This window comes from Mixophyes fleayi, chromosome 3, assembly GCF_038048845.1.
Source record: "Mixophyes fleayi isolate aMixFle1 chromosome 3, aMixFle1.hap1, whole genome shotgun sequence".
Classification (NCBI taxonomy): Eukaryota; Metazoa; Chordata; class Amphibia; order Anura; family Limnodynastidae; genus Mixophyes; species Mixophyes fleayi.
Window position 1 is genome coordinate 81,035,635 of NC_134404.1, and position 18,658 is coordinate 81,054,292.

The window sequence follows — 18,658 nt, forward strand, 5'->3', positions numbered from 1 at the left end:
ATGCATATGGATGGAAATGTGATATGTGAGATGAATGGAACAAACTCTATGTACAGAACTGTCCTTACAATGAGGGTATGATGCCTAGAGGTGACGGGGCAATGCCAAAACTGAAAGTCAAACTAGGGCTTAACAGCACATGTGCCAGTGGGAGGTTTACAGAGGGGATGGATACAGGCGCGAGCTGGCAGGTATCAGCCCAGGGGGCGCACAGGCGGCTGCATCACATGACACGCGATGCGGCCGCCGGTAATATTTAGCTAATGGCCCAAACAGCCATTAGACTGAGCCATTAGATGTTTTGGGGGGCAGGGGCCCGCTGCCCCCCGGTCCAGCCCGCCCCTGGATGGACATGAATTCCCCCCAAACACCCTCAGTTTTACTATGGAGCCCAGCAGGGGCGTAGGAACGAAAATTTTCATGGGGGGAAAAAAGGCCAAGGATTACTATAGGACTTGGAGCCCCTTCTTCTCGCATTTGGTGTCTCGTTTCACAACAGTTGTAACAGTGACTCCCAATCTATGATAATTTTTGTCAGTGTTTCAAGGATTGGCCAACCCCAATTTCATTCTTTAATTTACTATAAAACTGTATGTATATGTTATTAAATAAAAAAAATTATAATATTAACTACCAATTAGTATAATAGCTGTTAGAAAGATATATAATTTCAATTGTTCATCTTAAAAAAATATTTTTTTTCATAGTCTTTAACCTAGTTGTTATTCAGATTTTGTTGACCGCATAATCTCATTTGATTGGGAGTATTTTTACACTGCCTCACTGTTTATGGTATGTGCTATAAATTTAATTTGCTATATCTCATGTTTTTTACTGGATGCACCACACAAAATTCATAGCAAATATAAAGTGAATAGTTGTTCATCATCAATACAGGTTATTTATTAAATGTTTATGAACAGAACACTTGAAAAAAAATTTAAATAAACAAATCAATCAATCTGTATTAAATCTATACTAAGGCTATCTATATTAAAGAACATTTGGCAGTTACATTAAGACAATCTAAAATGTAAAAAAAGTTTCACAAGTTTAGAACAGATATAATGACTTAAGAAAATATCATGAAGGCTTTTGTGTAGAAGATCGTGGGAGACAAAACAGAGTCTTTGCCCACCCAACAAAAATCATGAGGGACAACTGCTCCCTCTGCCCCCCCCCCCGCCCCCTCCCCAGTTCCTACACCCCTGAATCCAGGGGTTGCATATATGATAAGAATGAAAGATTAGGCGAAAGGGAAATGAATGAAAGAAAAGCAAAAGAAGTCACTGAGAATCCTGAATTCTATAAAATACAGACAATTTATTGGAATGCCTGAAAGAAACATGTTATCAAAGATCAATACAAGCTTCTACATTCAACTATTAAGAAGAAAATTATCCTATATTTAACAGGTCCACTCATAACAGCAAATACGGGTGACAAGATTAAAATAATATTTATGAACAAGGCAAGTAGACCATATTCAATTTATGCGCATGGTATTGTACCAGAAAATAATGAAGTAAAGCCAGCTCAGCCTGGTAAGTTCATTTTCAAACACATTATTTTTATTAGTAATAGAAGTTTAGTTATTGATTTTCCTTTTGCATATAGTGTGTAACTACATATAATACATTTATTTGCTAAGTCATATAAATTGTAATGTGCCTCTCTTTTGCATAATGAGTTTATTACATCCCCAGCACGGTGGCTCAGTGGTTAGCACTTCTGCCTCACAGCGCTGGGGTCATGAGTTCAATTCCCCACCATGGCCTCATCTGTGTGGAGTTTGTATGTTCTCCCTGTGTTTGTGTGGGTTTCCTCCGGGGGCTCTGGTTTCCTCCCACACTCTAAAAACATACTAGTAGGCTAATTGGCTGTTATCAAATTGACCCTACTCTGTCTATCTCTCTCTGTCATCTGTGTGTGTATGTTAAGGAATTTAGACTGTAAGCTCCAATGGGGCAGGGACTGATGTGAATGAGTTCTCTGTACAGCGCTGCGGAATCAGTGGCGCTATATAAATAAATGGTGATGATGATGATCCCCATTAACTATTTACATTGATTACAGGACAGATAGAAACGTACATATGGAAAGTTCCCAGACGATCCGGGCCTCAAAGGCAAGAATCAGATTGTTTGACTTGGGCTTATTACTCCACGGTGGATCAAATTAAGGTTAGTCTGTATTTTTTTTTTTCGTATATCTAACCCAAGTGTTATAATCTCAATTTTTTATCCTGATTTGAGATGACTTGTTAAAAGCAGACACATTGATCACTTGCCAGCTTTATTCCATTAACCAGGGGCTTACTGACCTAAATTTGTTGTGTGACATTTAGAAAGGAATATTGAATATTTGCAGTACTGTAATTAAAAAGGTAACTTACACTCACATATATGTAAACCATAAAAAGTTTAATGAAAAGGAAACAACTTAGCTTGTCACTTGAAATTCTGTTAATACTGTTGTTTTCCTTCTGCCATTCCCACCTCACATGGATAACTAACCTTGACTTAATCAGTGGAATCAGTTCTCTACCTCTGTTACTAAAATGTGCAACTTTTATACCAGTTCCTCTTATAGCTCCATTTCTAGGCATACCCCACTTCAGGACACCTGCCAAGCTCAGAAGTGCTAAATCAAACCTCAGAGCCAACTGGAAAAACACGTACAAATATCTGCAGCATGAAATATACTCAGTTAACTCTCCTTATGCTGGCACCTACCTGAGGGATGGCACAAAGGGTCATAAAACAGTGATTAGCTGCATCAGCTTGGCCAGTGACCACTTGGACATGTGTGTCAAGCTCTTAAATAGTAGGGCAACATGTGCAGCTACTTCCCAGTGTAATCTCTTTGGATCTGTTTAGTATACAATCTGAGTGTACTGGATTTTTGGTAATCATTTCTGGATCATGGTGGCAACATTTTTCTTCCAACTCCATGTTTGTTTGCTTTTTTCTTTTGTATGTACATTTAACTGTTAGCTGCATACAGTGTACCTCACTTATGAACGGGATGTGTACTGCAAATCAATGTGGTTTTATACTAGTGTCCTCAGATTGTTTGCCCCACACATATCAAGGTTGACGCCTACTCCACTTCCTTAGGAGACACTTCTGCAAAGTAGAAGTGCTCTTAGAGGAGGTAGAAGATTCGGAAGAAGCACCTGCAGAAGTGTAAATGTCACATTAAAGTCCAACCTCCCTATCACTTTAGAACTAGTCTTTCATTAAATCAAACTTTTCTGTCTTTTCCAAAAATATTGCTTGGTTTATCCTTATTTACAGCCTAAACTAATGATAAGTTAGAGAACATTTGGATTGCCTTTATTACAAGTGGTGCTTTTAGGGCTTTTTTTTGACATTGGGGGAATGTGCCTGGAACCCTGCTTCTTAATTGAGGTTCGACTAGAAGGTAAACAAGACCTACCAGGCGATTGCCCTCCAGTCGGATCAGGTGCAGACCTACCATGGGTTTCCTATACAAACATCAATTAAAAAAATACAAAAAAAAACACTTTTTAGAATTGGCAAAATGTACAAATAAGTGAACGGACAATTCGTTATAAGTGCACAAGCAAAGTAAGTGGTGTATGGCTCATACATATATGCAGAAATTTATACCACTATATTTTTACTTTTATTACAATTTTATTAAGCAGTTTTTAAATGCTGAGATGAAAATATAACACCCCTTAGTTCATCTCTGGATCATAACATCTCCCAGGAGTGTATCTAGATATCAAGGCTCCATTATGGTTCATCATCGGCATGTGTACTCTCAAGGTGTAACCTCTGCTGTACCATCCTCATGATCAGGGGTGCCAAGAGGGGTGGAGGGAGTAAATACAAAGTACTGGGGCCTGGAGGTCCTTGTCTGCCTGTGTAGTCGGAGTCACTAACCTGGTGTGACCATGCCCGAAACTCCTCTTGGCAGCCTAGCGCATGACACTATAAATTCCAAGTATTACAGATATCATAATCATTTAGAAATATCACTCTACATTGATAAATCCTCAGGCTAATAAATACTCTGTGATAGCATCATGCAAACACTAGCAATGGATTTGTGGAAAAGTCTTAAAGCCCTGGCCTATGATGGCAGAATTACAGGGGTAGCAGGTTAGTCTTTGCTTCATCATCTTAACAGTTTTTTTTATCCTGTGTATGTCTACCAGCATAGAACATCAAATCAAATATTTGCATAGAATGTCAACATTCTATACCTTTGTGTAGAGAATGTAAAATCTAAAGCATACTCTATAGTACTATATATGCTGAATAAAAGGGGGCATGCCCATGGTTATATGAGGCATAGTATGACTGATCCTGGGTGTATTGGGGCTGGGAAGTTGTTACGATATTTTTATTTTTGGATGTTGGACTCTATGTAGCGGAGATGGGTGAACGGTTTTGTACCAGTTTTTATTCTGTAGTAGTATTGCAAATTTGTATGGTCTAAACAATTACACTTAGTCTAATATGGTTCATTTTAAATTTCTTATATCTTATTAGATTATTAGGAATCAACACAGCTTCTTTCTACCAAGTGGACAAAAAAAATGATGACTTAGGAATTTAAATGGCAACAGGAGATTGGAATAACTGATTTGCTTAAAGTGTACCTATCATCTGCATATAGAGTGGAAGCATTAAATTTTTTGGCCAAACCAATATTCATGTAAATGAAGGCTACTATTTACCTAGAAACTAGGGACATCACTAAACAACCATCCCACAAGGTGGCTGACGCACTATGTGTTGGCCGCGGATGCTGTGCAACTGTTTTACAAAACCTGACTGATCCAATCACAGATTACTGATACATTGTTTAGCCAAATGGTCTACTCATTCCCTATGATTGTCCTTTTACAGGGCAATGGGATAGTTTAATTGGTACCTAGAACCATTTCTCCTATTATGAGATGATGCAATATACTGTATAAAGGAAAATGTGTTGAAACCATTGTATTTTTTCCTCAGGACACATTCAGTGGGTTGATTGGACCCCTTGTTGTCTGCAAGACCAACCTTTTAAGCATTTTCTTACCCAATGTATCAGTCTTGAGATTCGCTCTTCTTTTTATGATTTTTGATGAGAATGAATCCTGGTACCTAGATGAAAATATCAGAACATATTCCAATTATCCAGAGGAAGTGAAAAAAGACAATGAAGAATTTATGGAAAGCAATATGATGCACGGTATATTTTTAATTTGCTTTTAATGTCACTTGTATATTACAATCATCATCATTGTTTAGGGTGACACAGATTCCGTAGCGCCGGACAATCATCTTACAGATATGACATACATGAATATAATAAACATACTAACAGACAAATGCATACAACTAATAACACATACATGGATAGTCATGAGCTAGCAATTACAGCTAACATGAATACAGGTACAAAATCCAGCTTAAGAAATGACTTGAGGGTCATACGAGGTGGACAGGCATGAGACATAGGGTAGAGAGGACCCTACTTATGAGAGCTTACATTCAAGAGATGTGAATCCTATTGATGACCAGTGATTCGTTGACCACAATTACTACATTCTGGTTCAACACAACAATGATAAGTATCCAGCTTTCTTTATGAAACCAGTGGTGCATGTAAGCAGAAGGCTCCCATGTATCCAGGTTTTTTCCAGAACAGGCCCGTTCTTCAGATCTTTAGCTCACAGTTGTTATTTTCCCATTATTCAAGCTCTTCATGCCCCCATTAACAGGCTAAAGTGAAATAGGGTCTGTGAGCAATGGGGGTGGGATCAGGACTCTATATTTCAACACCAGTTATATTATGTCCAAGTTCAGGACCAGCAAACACAGCAACACAGGAGTAGAGAGGGTTAGGTATAATGCATGTAGAGCCTGACTCATTAAGGAGAACAAAGCAAAAAAATATGGTAACTTTGCTCCTGGACAAACCATGTTACAATGCAAGGGGTGCAAATTACTTTATTATTTTGCACTTAAGGAAAATACTGACTGCTTTGTCATATAGCACACAAATACTTGATAGATTTATTTTTACACTGAAATTTAATGTTGATCTAGGACATGCCCTACCCCAACTATAAATCTGTCTTCACATTTTAAATTTACCTCCCCTCCAATTCATCATGGTTTTACCCAAAACTAGTTGGCAAAGTTACTCCTTTTTTTGCTTTGCTCTCCTTATTGACTCAGGCCCATAGTATTAGCCAGACACAGAGAGAGCTATCTCATTACTCTCCTTTCTCTTAGAATACAGTAGGTAGATGGACCCTACACCTGGATTATATTATACAGGCGGTGGGTTCCCCTATTGCCGCTATTAAAGCATCATTTTCAGCCCGGCCATTAGGAATAACGTAATTTATTCATGTACCTGCCGGACAGTCAGCGTGGAGAAAATACTAATGGTTAGTGGACATTTTTTAATTCTTTTTTTTTTTATTGCATTTTCATTTAATTAATTTTTTAATTTTTTTTTACTTTTTTACACTTGTTGGTGAGACCCAGGTTTTTCAACCCGGGTCTCGCCAACCATGCTGGAGGCTACCCGGGAATAACCTTCCAAAAGACCAGGGTCTAATTCCCCGGTCCTCCGAATCGGGATTTAACCCTTGACCCATTCACACTGAGCTTCAACCCGGGTCGTTGGGGCTTGCCCTGGCAAAAATCTGGGTTTTTGAGGCAGTGTGAATGGGGTATAAATTAACCCCTTTCTCAATCTGGCAGTTCTCCGCCCTGCCACAAGGTCATATCATTGTTCTTTTCATAAACAGGTGAAGAGTTAATTGTGTATTGTTAGAAATCTTCAGGTCATTTGGGTGTCCTGGTTTATAATTTAAATGTTACGATAACTTTAAATAAGTAAATAAAAATAAGTGCAACTGGTCACAGACCAGAGTTCTCCTAAGTAGTTCAGATTATGAGGAATGCTGACTATAAATGTAGTTTTGGGGTTCCTACTGGTCAAATTATGAGATACTCTGTAAAGATCAATAAAGTAAACTTAAAAATGTAATTGTCCCACTACAGACTTATTCCATGCTAAAGACGAGAGAAACTTTCAAAGCCATTCTGCTAAATATTTGCCTTGTTACTTATCTGACTACAAAATTTTGTGTGTTTTGCTACTACAATTTCATTCATCTCTATGCATGACCAATACAAATTGTTGGAGCAAGACCCCCAATAGTTTATTCACAAGTACATTGGTCAATGTTCCATACAGTAGACTGAAGGGTTCAGGCCGGCGGTATTTCCTATACCACATTTTACACTTCCTTGGAACATCCAACATCAATGCTAATGTCATTTACCAGTAGTTTGAGTGGCCAATTCTCTGTCTATGGACCTGATTCATTGAGGAAAGCAAAGCAAAAGTAAGCAAGTAAGGTAAAATATGTTGCATATATTTAAAAGGTGATGGCAGATTTATAGTTGGGGTAGGGCATGTCCTAGATCAACGCTAAATTTCGGTGTACAAATAAACTATCAAGTATGTGTGTGCTACATGAAAAAACAGCCAGTATTTTGCTTATGTGCAAAATAATAAACTCCTTAGCACCCCTTGCATTGCAACATGATTTTGTCCAGAAAACTTGAGTAAGAAAACTTACTCAGTTTTTTGCTTAACTTTCCTTAATGAATCAGGCCCTACCTGTTTAAATGGTGCTCATGAATCATTATATTTTACACATCTTCTGGCGAAAAATAGAAATTGGAAATTCTAATTTGTCTGAGAAATTTAATTGGTTTCATTAAATTAATTCCTCTGCATGCACTTTTTTTCAGGTTGAATGATCTTATCACTTCTCCAGGAATTTGTGCCTCATGTCTTAATGATGTCACTAGTTCCTAATAAACTATAACAGGCTGAATATTTGTTCAGCTCATACTATGACTGCCTTCATAGCATGTTGGGTAATGGTAGACTTTAGTATTGACCTGCTGTCAGAGATTATTTTGTTATCAATGTGGATAATGGTTTTCATTTCAGGTATCAATGGAAAACTGTATTCCAACTTACATGGCCTTACTATGCACGTTGGAGATCGTGTAAAGTGGCATCTCATTGGCCTGGGGAATGAAGTGGATATACACACTGTGCATTTCCATGCACACAGTTTTAAATATATGGTAACTATTTTTGGGCTTGGTATTTCCATGTAAGAAAATAAGTAATGCTGATTACTATATTACACACCTCAAATACATTTCTCCACTCATGACTGGGGTCTCTTTCGATTTTGCTATAGTTGTAAAGTGTACTATTGAAGTCATATTTGGTTGCTAACTGGATTCAAGCAACTAGTACATTGCACTGTAAGTAGATTTAAGCAAATCTCTAGTGTTTTGACTTTTGCAAAGATTTGCAAAACTAGATCAATAATGCTGTCAAACCTTTTTATACCCTTAAACAACAATTTTGGGCCAGTTCTAAAAGTCCCTTTTAGTGTACGTACAATTGTTCATTGTGTAATTTTTAAACATTTATATAGACTATTTTATTTTGAGTAATTAAAGTAGAGATGGGTGGGCTCGGCTCCCTGAGAACCGAACCCGCCCGAACTTTAGGTATCCGAGTACCGAGCAGAGCAGGCTCGGTACTCTCCCGCCTATTCGGAATTGAAATCGAGGCAAAACGTCATTGTGACGTCGTCGGATCTCGGAGCTCGGTTCTCGCGATGTTTCAAATACATAAATACCCGCCTCCACAGCAATCCAGCGCCATTTGACAGAGGGAGAGAGAAGAGTTAGGTCGCAGCATTAGAGCAGGGAGAGAACAGTTATTACAGCACTTATTACAGCAGGAAGAGCGCAGTTATTAGAGCAGGAATAGAGGAGGCATTTTTGCAATCATTTGGGGGTGTCATATTCCCTTCTCAAGAAACTATTTTCTGCCTGCAGAAATAGTAATATACCAGCAGTATATATTTTGGAATTTGCACTATAAGTGCTTGGGGTGTGACATATTGCCCTGTTCCAAAAAAGCCATTTTCTGGTGCTGAAATTATTAGATACCAGCACTATATTATTCTGAATTTGCACTACAAGTGTTTGGGGTGTCATACACAGACAGACAACAAACTGCCTTTGTCCATTTCTATTTTATTGTATAGTCTATGCAGGCTGGCTTTTTTTCTATTTGGCTACAAGTGGAGGGTGTCAGATACAGACAGAAACCAAACTGCCTTTGTCCATTTCTATTTTAATGTACAGTCTATGCAGGCTGGCTTTTTTTCTATTTAGCTACAAGTGGAGGGGGTCAGATGCAGACAGACACCAAACTGCCTTTGTCCCTTTCTATTTTATTGTACAGTCTATGCAGGCTGGCTTTTTTCTATTTAGCTACAAGTGGAGGGGGTCAGATGCAGACAGACACCAAACTGCCTGTGTCCATTTATATTTTATTGTACAGTCTATGCAGGCTGGCTTTTTTTCTATTTAACTATAAGTGTAGGGTGTAATATACACCCAAAGACGATGGCTACAATGCCAATAGTCAAAGATGGAGAGGAAAATAAGCAGGCTTGTCTATATAATTTGAAGGCAAGTGTTAGACTTAAGGACGGCCTACCTGGGATTAAACTGTATTTTTCATAATTTGCACTAAGAAGGTTTGGGTGTACACTACAGCCAAACAGAAAAGATGCTTTGGGCATTTCTATTGATCTTACAATGTCTGCAGGCTGCTTTTTTATATTTAACTATAAGTGTAGGGTGTAATATACACCCAAAGATGATGGCTACATTGCCAATAGGCAAAGATGGAGAGGAAGACAATCAGGCTTGTCTGTAGAATTTGCAGGCAAGTGTTAGAATTAAGGACGGCCTACCAGGGATTAAACTGTATTTTTCATAATTTGCAGTAAGAAGGTTTGGGTGTATACTACAGCCAAACAGAAAAGATGCTTTGGGCATTTCTATTGATCGTACAGTGTTTGCAGGCTGCTTTTTTTTTTCGATTTAACTCGATCACTAAAAAAAACAGGAATGTTATGTTTTTAGCTCAGACATGTAGCGTGTTTATAACGGTGTGCATTATCTGTGAAGCATTTGGTTACATAAAATATTGTTTACCAATCATTTAGACCAGATATTCTCAACTGTTTTTCATTGGTCGGACATAGTCTTTACCAGCAAGAATCAAACCTCACTGCATTCACTGAGCTCTGTACAAATAATAATGATAATTAGTGCTGTGAAATATGTTGGAGATGTCTAAATTAGGCATTCTAGTAATGTTAGAGAAACTCATGATCAGATGTGAGCAAAAGGCAGTAATTATTTTAAATAAGATTATAGGTGCAATGCATTAATTTAAAATAGGACACTCTAAATATACACCTAATACAGTATATCTTGCATATATACACCTTAGATATCTCACTTCTAGCTATTTTAATGCTTAATCTATTCCGCTCTTTGTACCTTTCGAATGTCTATATAATAGGGGAAAACGTGCTTCACCTAAAATTAAGGTAAGTCTTCGAGTTGTCAACTATGCAACTGATAGATTACATTGTATACACAAACATGGTCTAACTCATTGGTTGCCCAACACTTCCAAGGACACCGATCTAGGTACATTTATACATACCATGTAGGAATCAACCTAGATATCGTGTACTTGACCCAACAACGCAACAAAGCTACTGGATAGGTTAAAAACATATTCCTAATGTATTTTATATTATCCCAGCCAGAGACGCTAATTTATACAGTATAAACAGTAACAAGAGTAACAACTGATTATTACTTTCAACACACAAAACTAGAGAACAAATACTGTGAAGCTTGTCTTTATTAATATCAAGTATATTTACGGGGACAACATGTAAAAATCCTGTGACTGTCTTGGAAAATAAGGGACAGTTTGCAACCATGCAACATGTTACTCAACTCCTCTCAAAATTACATTCCCTTGTAAAAATGAGCTATTTCTTTAAAACTAGAGGTTTTAGTTAGTGCTTTGATTCAAGCTGCTATTACAGTTGATTAAGTAGCATGCAATTACCATGGTGATCACAATTACTTGACATATGATGTGAACAGAGAAGCGTTGGGACGCTCCTCTTTTCAGCAGGCATGCACTCTCCTTCATGTGCCATCATGTGACCAACAAGGAGGTCTATGAAAACTAGAAAACCACCTCCTCACATTCTCTTTCAGTATTATTCAGTGGGCCACTTGTCGCATGGAAAGCATAACAGCCAAACTGCACAATACTCCAACAACGTTTCAGGCGACCTAGTCGCCTTGGACCACTCACTACGGAGCTAACCCTCTTTTAACCACAACATTGTACTATTTCCTACACTCTCCCCAACCTCCCTCACGACATTAGAGATTCACTGCTGATAACAATCACTCCTCCACTCTCGCATTTGCTATCTAACCCACCCTTTTTTGGGGGGGAATAAAAGAGGAACAGGGAGATATAGGTTCAGAAGTGTCGGAAGTAGTTTTGCTTCTCTGAAATTCTCATGTCAATTCAGTTTTCCCATGTTGTGCTGGATGAATCATGTACCTATTACCCACTAATTTAGCATTTGTCTTCTGCTCCTCAGGCTGGTTCCGTTTATCAGTCAGATGTATTTGATCTTTTCCCTGGTACTTTTCAAACTGTTGAGTTCATAGCAAAGAACCCAGGAACATGGTTACTACATTGTCATGTGACAGACCACATCCATTCTGGAATGGAGACATTATATACAGTACTGGAAAGTAAGTTATTCTCCTATTGTCACACGGTTACAAGGGTTATCTCCATGACATGGCTCTATGTCCTTGGGGGCCACATTGCAAATATATGGTAGTTGAATGCTATTTTAACAAAGATGGAAACCCTTTTGCATCTCTATATTTGGGCTAGTGAGGCCTGGGGTCTTGGCAGCAACGGGGTGTACCTAGCCAAAGAGGTTTCTCAGAGAATGGATATGAACCAATGAAGATGCTCACATCCAATTCTGTGGTGGCTATTTTGGCCAGGTATACCTTGCTGCTGCCGAGATCCCCTGACATTCATGATATAAATGAAGATGTGGCGTGGGTGTTCCATATCAGTTAAAAAGAGAACTTTATTTTTTGTTTAAATAAAAGCTTTAAGTCAACTAAACCTCTTAAACTGCAGATCTGTGGATGGCTTACCTGGCTCTTTAAATCAAGTAAAAGATCTTGTGAGCACTTATTATTTAATTTTATGCAAACATGTTGGTCTGGGTAAAATAACATGGAACGCATTAAAATAGGTTAGTTTAGTAAACATGGAATATGTGGACATACCTAGGTATAGAAGCTTGCCCACCTCAGAGGCCCCAGTGCAAACCCACAGCATGATAATTTCTGGGGTTTTGGACTGAAATGGAAATGCACATGTTGGAAATAGTAACTTCCAAGTCCTGTCACTTTAGTACCATCCATTACTTATATTTTAACTTTTCTGTGTTTCCTCCCATAATATTGATATGTATAGCTTCATATATGTCTTACATAAGGTATGTTAGTAAGGAGACGTCTGGACTACTTTAATTATTGTGTCACTATGGTACATTACAATATTTATAATATAGTGGCATTTGTGCACATCAAATTGTCCTTTCCATATGAAGTTGGCCTGGTTGGTGCACAGGGTGTCCCAGTGAAAGTACAGGGAGACACCATAGCCGGATTAAGGGGGGGCACAGGGGGCACGTGCCCCGGACCCCCTCTCTCCGGGGGGCCGCCACGCGCATAACTTCTACTGATTTTTTTTTTATTCTTTTTTTTTTAATGGCACCAGCGGCGGCTGCGGGGGGCGGGTGGCGGGGAGGGGGGGTTCGGGGCTCACTTCGTTGGTGGGGGGAGCCGGGTAGTAAAAAATAAATAAAAAGATACACTACTCACCTCACCGCGGCGCTGGCGTCCCTCCTCCACCTTCCTCTCTGCACTGTCAACACTGAATGACAGGCGTGATGTCATCAAGTCATGCCTGTCATTCAGTGAGGAGCAGCGCGGGGAGGACCAAGAAAGAAACAAGAAGACAGAAGAGAAAAAAGAAGCTAAAAGAAAGGTAAGTTAAAAAAAAAAAAGGGAATAACGCAGAAAGGCACAGTGTGGAGGAAAAAGGGGGAGAAGAGAGGCATAGTATGGAGGAAAAAGGGGGAGAAGAGGCACATTATGGAGGAAAAAGGGGGAGAAGAGAGGCACAGTATGGAGGAAAAAGGGGGAGAAGAGAGGCACAGTATGGAGGAAAAAGGGGGAGAAGAGAGGCACAGTAAGGAAAAAGGGGGAGAGGCACAGCATGAGAAAAAAGGGGGAGAAAGGCACAGTATAAGAAAAAAGGGTGAGAGACACAGCATGAGGAAAAAGGGGGGGGAGAGACACAATAGTGGGGACAGTTAATTAATTTAAGATGGGGTGGTTTGGGGAGAATGAGGTCCCTTTATTAAATGTGCCTATGAATTATTTAATGGCAGTGACGGTTGCGGGAAATAGGTATATTTCTGAAATGCAAATACTATTAATTTATTGCTGGGGCTGTTTGTAGGAAGGGAAATAGGTTTATTTATTAAATGTGAATACTATTATTTTAATGTTGGGGCTGGAGAAAGGCTTAATTATTAATCATGGGTGGTACTGATTTAACGCCGGGGGTGGCTGTAATTTTCTAAATGTACCCATTTTTTTTTCCAAATAGGGCCCCTAACATTCCAGGATCCAGACAAGCTGCAACTAAAGAAACCTGCAGCACAGGTGGTGAAAGTGAGAAGAACAGGTAGGAGAGAGCAGCAAAGTCTGTGAAATGTTGTGATTCTAGTGGGACAATCCCAATTTTTGGTGATTGTTCAATGGTGTACACAACAATGCAGTTTTTTTGTCTGTAGGAAGGGGACCTGGCCATGCCCAATGATGCATTATCAATGGTATTTTAATTTGCGGTATCACTGCTAGTTTTAATGTGCATTATAAATTTTATTTTTAAAGTGCAGTATCATTGCTAGTTTTAGCGTGCGGTATCATTGCTAGTTTTAGTGTACGTTATCAATGGTATTTTTAATGTGTGATATCATTGCTAGTTTTAATGTGTGGTGTCAATACCCATTTTAATGTGGTGTTTTGATGATTATTTTAATGTACAGTATTTTAGTTTGTGGAAGCAATGATTTTTCTTATGCAGACAATCTAAGCGAGCCACCTGGGAGAGCTGTAAGTGTCATACTGTGGGCTGTAGGTGATGTAATGCAGGATGTGTCACTATGCCCTTAATTTTAGATCTTAGGGGCCCCCCTGTCTTAAGTGCCCGGGCCCCCCAAAGCCTTAATCCAGCTATGGGAGACACCCAGTCAGGCATTCAGGGCATCTTTAAAAATCAGGTTATTTTGTGAGTGGAAGGAGCCCCTGGGGCCCCTTCTAAAATGGAATGCTCCCTAAAAGCACAATTTCCAACCCTTGATGCTTGTTTTTATATATATATCAACTAACTCTTCAAAAGAACACTGTGATTTACTAAACTGCGGGTTTGAAAAAGTGGAGATGTGGCTATGGCAACCAATCAGATTGTGGCTTTCATTTATTTAGTGCATTCTACAAAATGACAGCTATAATCTGATTGGTTGTTATAGGCAACATCTCCACTTTTTCAAACCCGCAGTTTAGTAAATATACTCCTTAGACTTGTTGGAAGTTAAGTACTACATAAACCTAAAGTTCTTTCTGAGATTCTGCTTTTAATTAATTATTATTCCTCTTTTCCTATACAGAAGAAGAAAAATCTTAAAGAAAAAATTAATAAACCTACTTCTGGACAACTGAAGTATGCTGGAGATGATACAACCTAAGCCACTTTGAATAACATATCACACAAAATGCCACTTAAATACATTACATTCAACTATTGTACTACTGGAGAATTTATTATGCATAGGAACATAGTTCAACATATTTACAGCTTCACAAACAGTGATGGACTTTCATTTCTCAATAAGTGGAAAATTAAAGGCTGGGTAACCCCTGGCTATTCACATTACTAGTACAAACAACTGAATAACAATTATAACACTTTTCTTCTGAAAATAAATTACAATGATGTTCATTATTATGGTCCGGTGCATTTTTAATAACAATAGTTCGTTGATAACATGTATCCACCTGACTTCATAAGCACCTCAATTCCATATTTACTTTATTGAGAAAATGTTGCTTTGGAATATACATGCCTCTTTAATGTAAAACTGATGTGTGATGTATGATAACGTAAAAATGATATATCCTATTGCCTTTGACTTCTTGTGAGTGTGGCTGTTATTAGATGACAAACCTATGAAATTGCTACACAGAAACAGTGTGTAAACCAATTTTTACATTGTAAATCACTTTAAAAAAAGTCTGTAAAGATGTGTATGAGAAGAAATTTTGTTTGGAGGGATCCTGGTCTAACATATCCCATGTTATATAACAGGCCGCTGGATATTTGTTAAGACGGCATCACGTGACAGGTGCCGTCCCATGTGATTACTTCATAGGCGGCTGTCATTGACTCTCCGTTCGTCGAGCAGCGAGCAGGAAGGATGTAACAAGGTAAGTGTTGTAGAGTGTGTGTGTGTCTACAGTAGAGATGCTCACTGACCCCCGTGTTTTGGTTTTGTTTTTGGATCTGGATTACCATCGTGTTTTGGTTTTGGTTTTGTTTTGCTATTTTGTTGAAAAATCAATGTTTTTGGGCATAAACTAACCAAATTTAGTGCTCCACCTGTTTCTTGGATAAGTAAGGTAATTCTAAAGCTAATAAATTAGGAAGAAATCAGTTTAATCCCTGGTTGGCCGTCCTTAATTCTGCACACGAACCTGATTGTCTCCCTCTTCATCTTAGCCTATTGGCAATGCAGTCATCACAAAATTAGTAGTCTGAGCCCAGAAGCAGAGCAGGGAATTTGGAAACAAAGTCATAAGTCCACTACTGCTATTCAGAATGAAACTTCAATGAAAAAGCCCAAATTGGAATTGAAGCCATCCAATGGAGACAGGTATGTGTCACTCACCGGACCGTGAGTGCCTCTGCGCTGGTGCGTGGCTCCCTAGCCTTCCTGCCGGCACCTGTCCTAAACCGCGGCCGTCCGCCATCCTAATGGACTGTGCATGCGCAGCTCCCAAGAACTCTTATGACTGTTGCTTTTAATACAAATTGGTTGATCAGGCAACTCCCTATTTAAGGCACCTGTGTGCATTACCTCATTGCCTGATCTTGGAGTCTCATTCCCTGTGAGTCTCTGAAGGTGTTCCCTGTGTTCTACTAGTGTCTTCAGTTTCCTGCTGATTCCTGATCTACTCATCACTGGTTTCCATACCCGCTACTATCTCCTGTGTACTACTAGTGTCTTCAGTTCCTGTGGATTCCCTGTACTACTCATTGCTGGTTTCCATACCTGCTACAGTCTTCTGTTTCCTGCCTGTGTCCTCAGCTGGACTCTGATTACCGGATCTACTCACCTGTGGTTCCTACACTCTTCTCTGCCGTCCAGCGTCTCTGCAGTTCCTGCATCTCCCCGTGGACAGACTGTTTTACTAAATAGCGGTATGCCTATCTGTTATTGACTTTCTATGTTTACTCTGCATATCCGCTAGGACAAGTCTCCACGCTCAGCAGCGGTATCCATACCCGCTATAGACTGTTATTGTTACGCTACATACCTGTTTGGAATTAACTGTACTACTCAGTCGTTATATGCATAAATGTGATTGACTATCCATTATTGGCCTGCATATCTGTGCTGAGCAAGTCTCTACCAAGCAGCGCCACACATACCGTTATATAGACTTTGTTGGATACGCTGCATACCTATTGGGATCAAGTTCCTCTGTGCTCTCAGTGTCTGCATCCTATTATCTTTGTATGCTTCCACTCATCAACACTTGTACACCTCCTCACCTATTAAGCAGTGGTACAACTTGCTATACGCAGACCACTGACTTCCCCGCTACCTACCTGCACCTGGACAAGTCTTCTCACCATAAGCAGTGGTACAACTTGCTATACGCAGACCACTGACTTCCCCGCTACCTACCTGCACCTGGACAAGTCTCTTCACCATAAGCAGTGGTACAACTTGCTGTACGGAGACCACTGACTTCCCTGCTACCTCCCTGCATCTACTCACGTCCATCCTGATCTCCGTGTTCAAATCTACCTTTCCCTGATATCAGCTAGTCGCTGATTCATTGACCAAAGATTGCTGCAAGTCACTGACTTTCCTATTATTTATTGGCATTCTCTCTCCATCTGCTGTGATATATGTTCCGCTAGTCACCCTGCTACCAGAGGACCGTTGTGTGAACTTCACTACTCTGGTAAGCCCAGTCATCTGGTGAATCCCTGGGCAAGACTCCTAGTGCCCGTGACAGTATGTTTTACTTATTCTACCATCCCCAGTACCCTGATGTGTTAATGAAGAGGGCTTAACCCAACACAGGATGATGGATTGCTAATGACACAAGATTAGTCCCCTTCCCTTCAACTGGTAGACCTGTGGTGTTCCCATTACCGGGACACGTACATTTACCAAAAAACACTACCCTGCCTATGCAGGTAACGCGTGTTTCTCCAGAACTCTTGTAATTTGGGAGATCATTTGGAAATGTTTTTTCTGCTGTGGGGAGACAGTGTAGTTATGTTTTCCAGTTCCATGCGAAGGAGGTGGTGAGCACTTGGCCTTCTGTCCGTGCTTTAGATCTTATTTTATTGCTGCTAAACAGCCTCATCTGTCCTCCTGGAGTGTGGGAGAGGTGTGTGCGCCTGCTGCTAATTATGTGGACCCTTGGCTATCCAGGTAGGGAGGGATCATTCCCTGCTGTGGGCCCCTGCAGCGTTGCATGTTCCCTGGAGCCTTCCATTTTGACAGGTCCAGAAGCAATCTTCCTTTTCACATGCCATGGTCTAGCCAAAGCGTGCTTTACAGGTACATCCTGTATTATTGCTGCGTCATGTGTGATTTGTCTGGTCAGCGCTACAGCCTCTAGTCTGCCAGACTGTTACAGCCTGTACAGCGACCTTTGGTGCACACAGCATTGCAGGTAACAAGGGCTTCCTCCTGCTTTCCCAGAATCAGCTTTTCAACCAATCCAGTTGTCTCTGGTCTGTTACCCTATACAGCCTTTTCCCTTCCCAGGGTGCAATTATGTTGGATTCTTGGGACTCAACACAGACAACCTACATGGTCCTCAGTTTACACTAAATTATAGATTATCCCACAGGTAATTTAATCAGACCACCTCTGTACTACACTGCAGTCCCAGTCTGTGGGGGCTGAGATCCCTCCAGGCAATACTTGTGCACGATCAGTCCCCTGTGTAATCTATGGGGACTGCAGTTCCTGCCTACCTACCCTTGGGGGTCAGGCAGGTACCTCAGGAGCTTTTGTTCTACCTGCAGTCACAAGAAACAATATAATATAAAAAACTGCTTTCCAGTCTGCTTTGCAGACTCATCTTCCTCTCACGCCGCTCCGCCTCCCCTCTGTCTTGCCTTACACTGGCTCCCCTTCCCCTACAGAATCCTTTTCAAACTCCTTACCCCCACTTACAAGGCTCTCTCCCAGTCTACTGCCCCCTACATCTCTAACCTTCTCTCCAGTCACACTACTGCCTGCTCCCTGCGCTCGGCCAATGATCGC

The 18,658-nt window shown here is 40.0% G+C and overlaps 1 protein-coding gene across 1 annotated transcript in view; it reads left to right on the top strand.

Annotated features, from left to right (window-relative positions):
- The window catches only part of CP (ceruloplasmin), a 60,079-nt gene extending 44,997 nt beyond the window's left edge, over positions 1-15,082 (top strand). The window contains exons 15-20 of the mRNA XM_075201896.1: positions 1,416-1,544; positions 2,077-2,183; positions 4,995-5,214; positions 8,008-8,147; positions 11,582-11,738; positions 14,753-15,082. Coding sequence (XP_075057997.1) covers positions 1,416-1,544; positions 2,077-2,183; positions 4,995-5,214; positions 8,008-8,147; positions 11,582-11,738; positions 14,753-14,769 — 770 coding nt within the window. The 3' untranslated portion in view covers positions 14,770-15,082. The remainder of the gene's footprint in view (positions 1-1,415; positions 1,545-2,076; positions 2,184-4,994; positions 5,215-8,007; positions 8,148-11,581; positions 11,739-14,752) is intronic.
- The last annotated feature ends 3,576 nt before the right edge of the window (positions 15,083-18,658 follow it).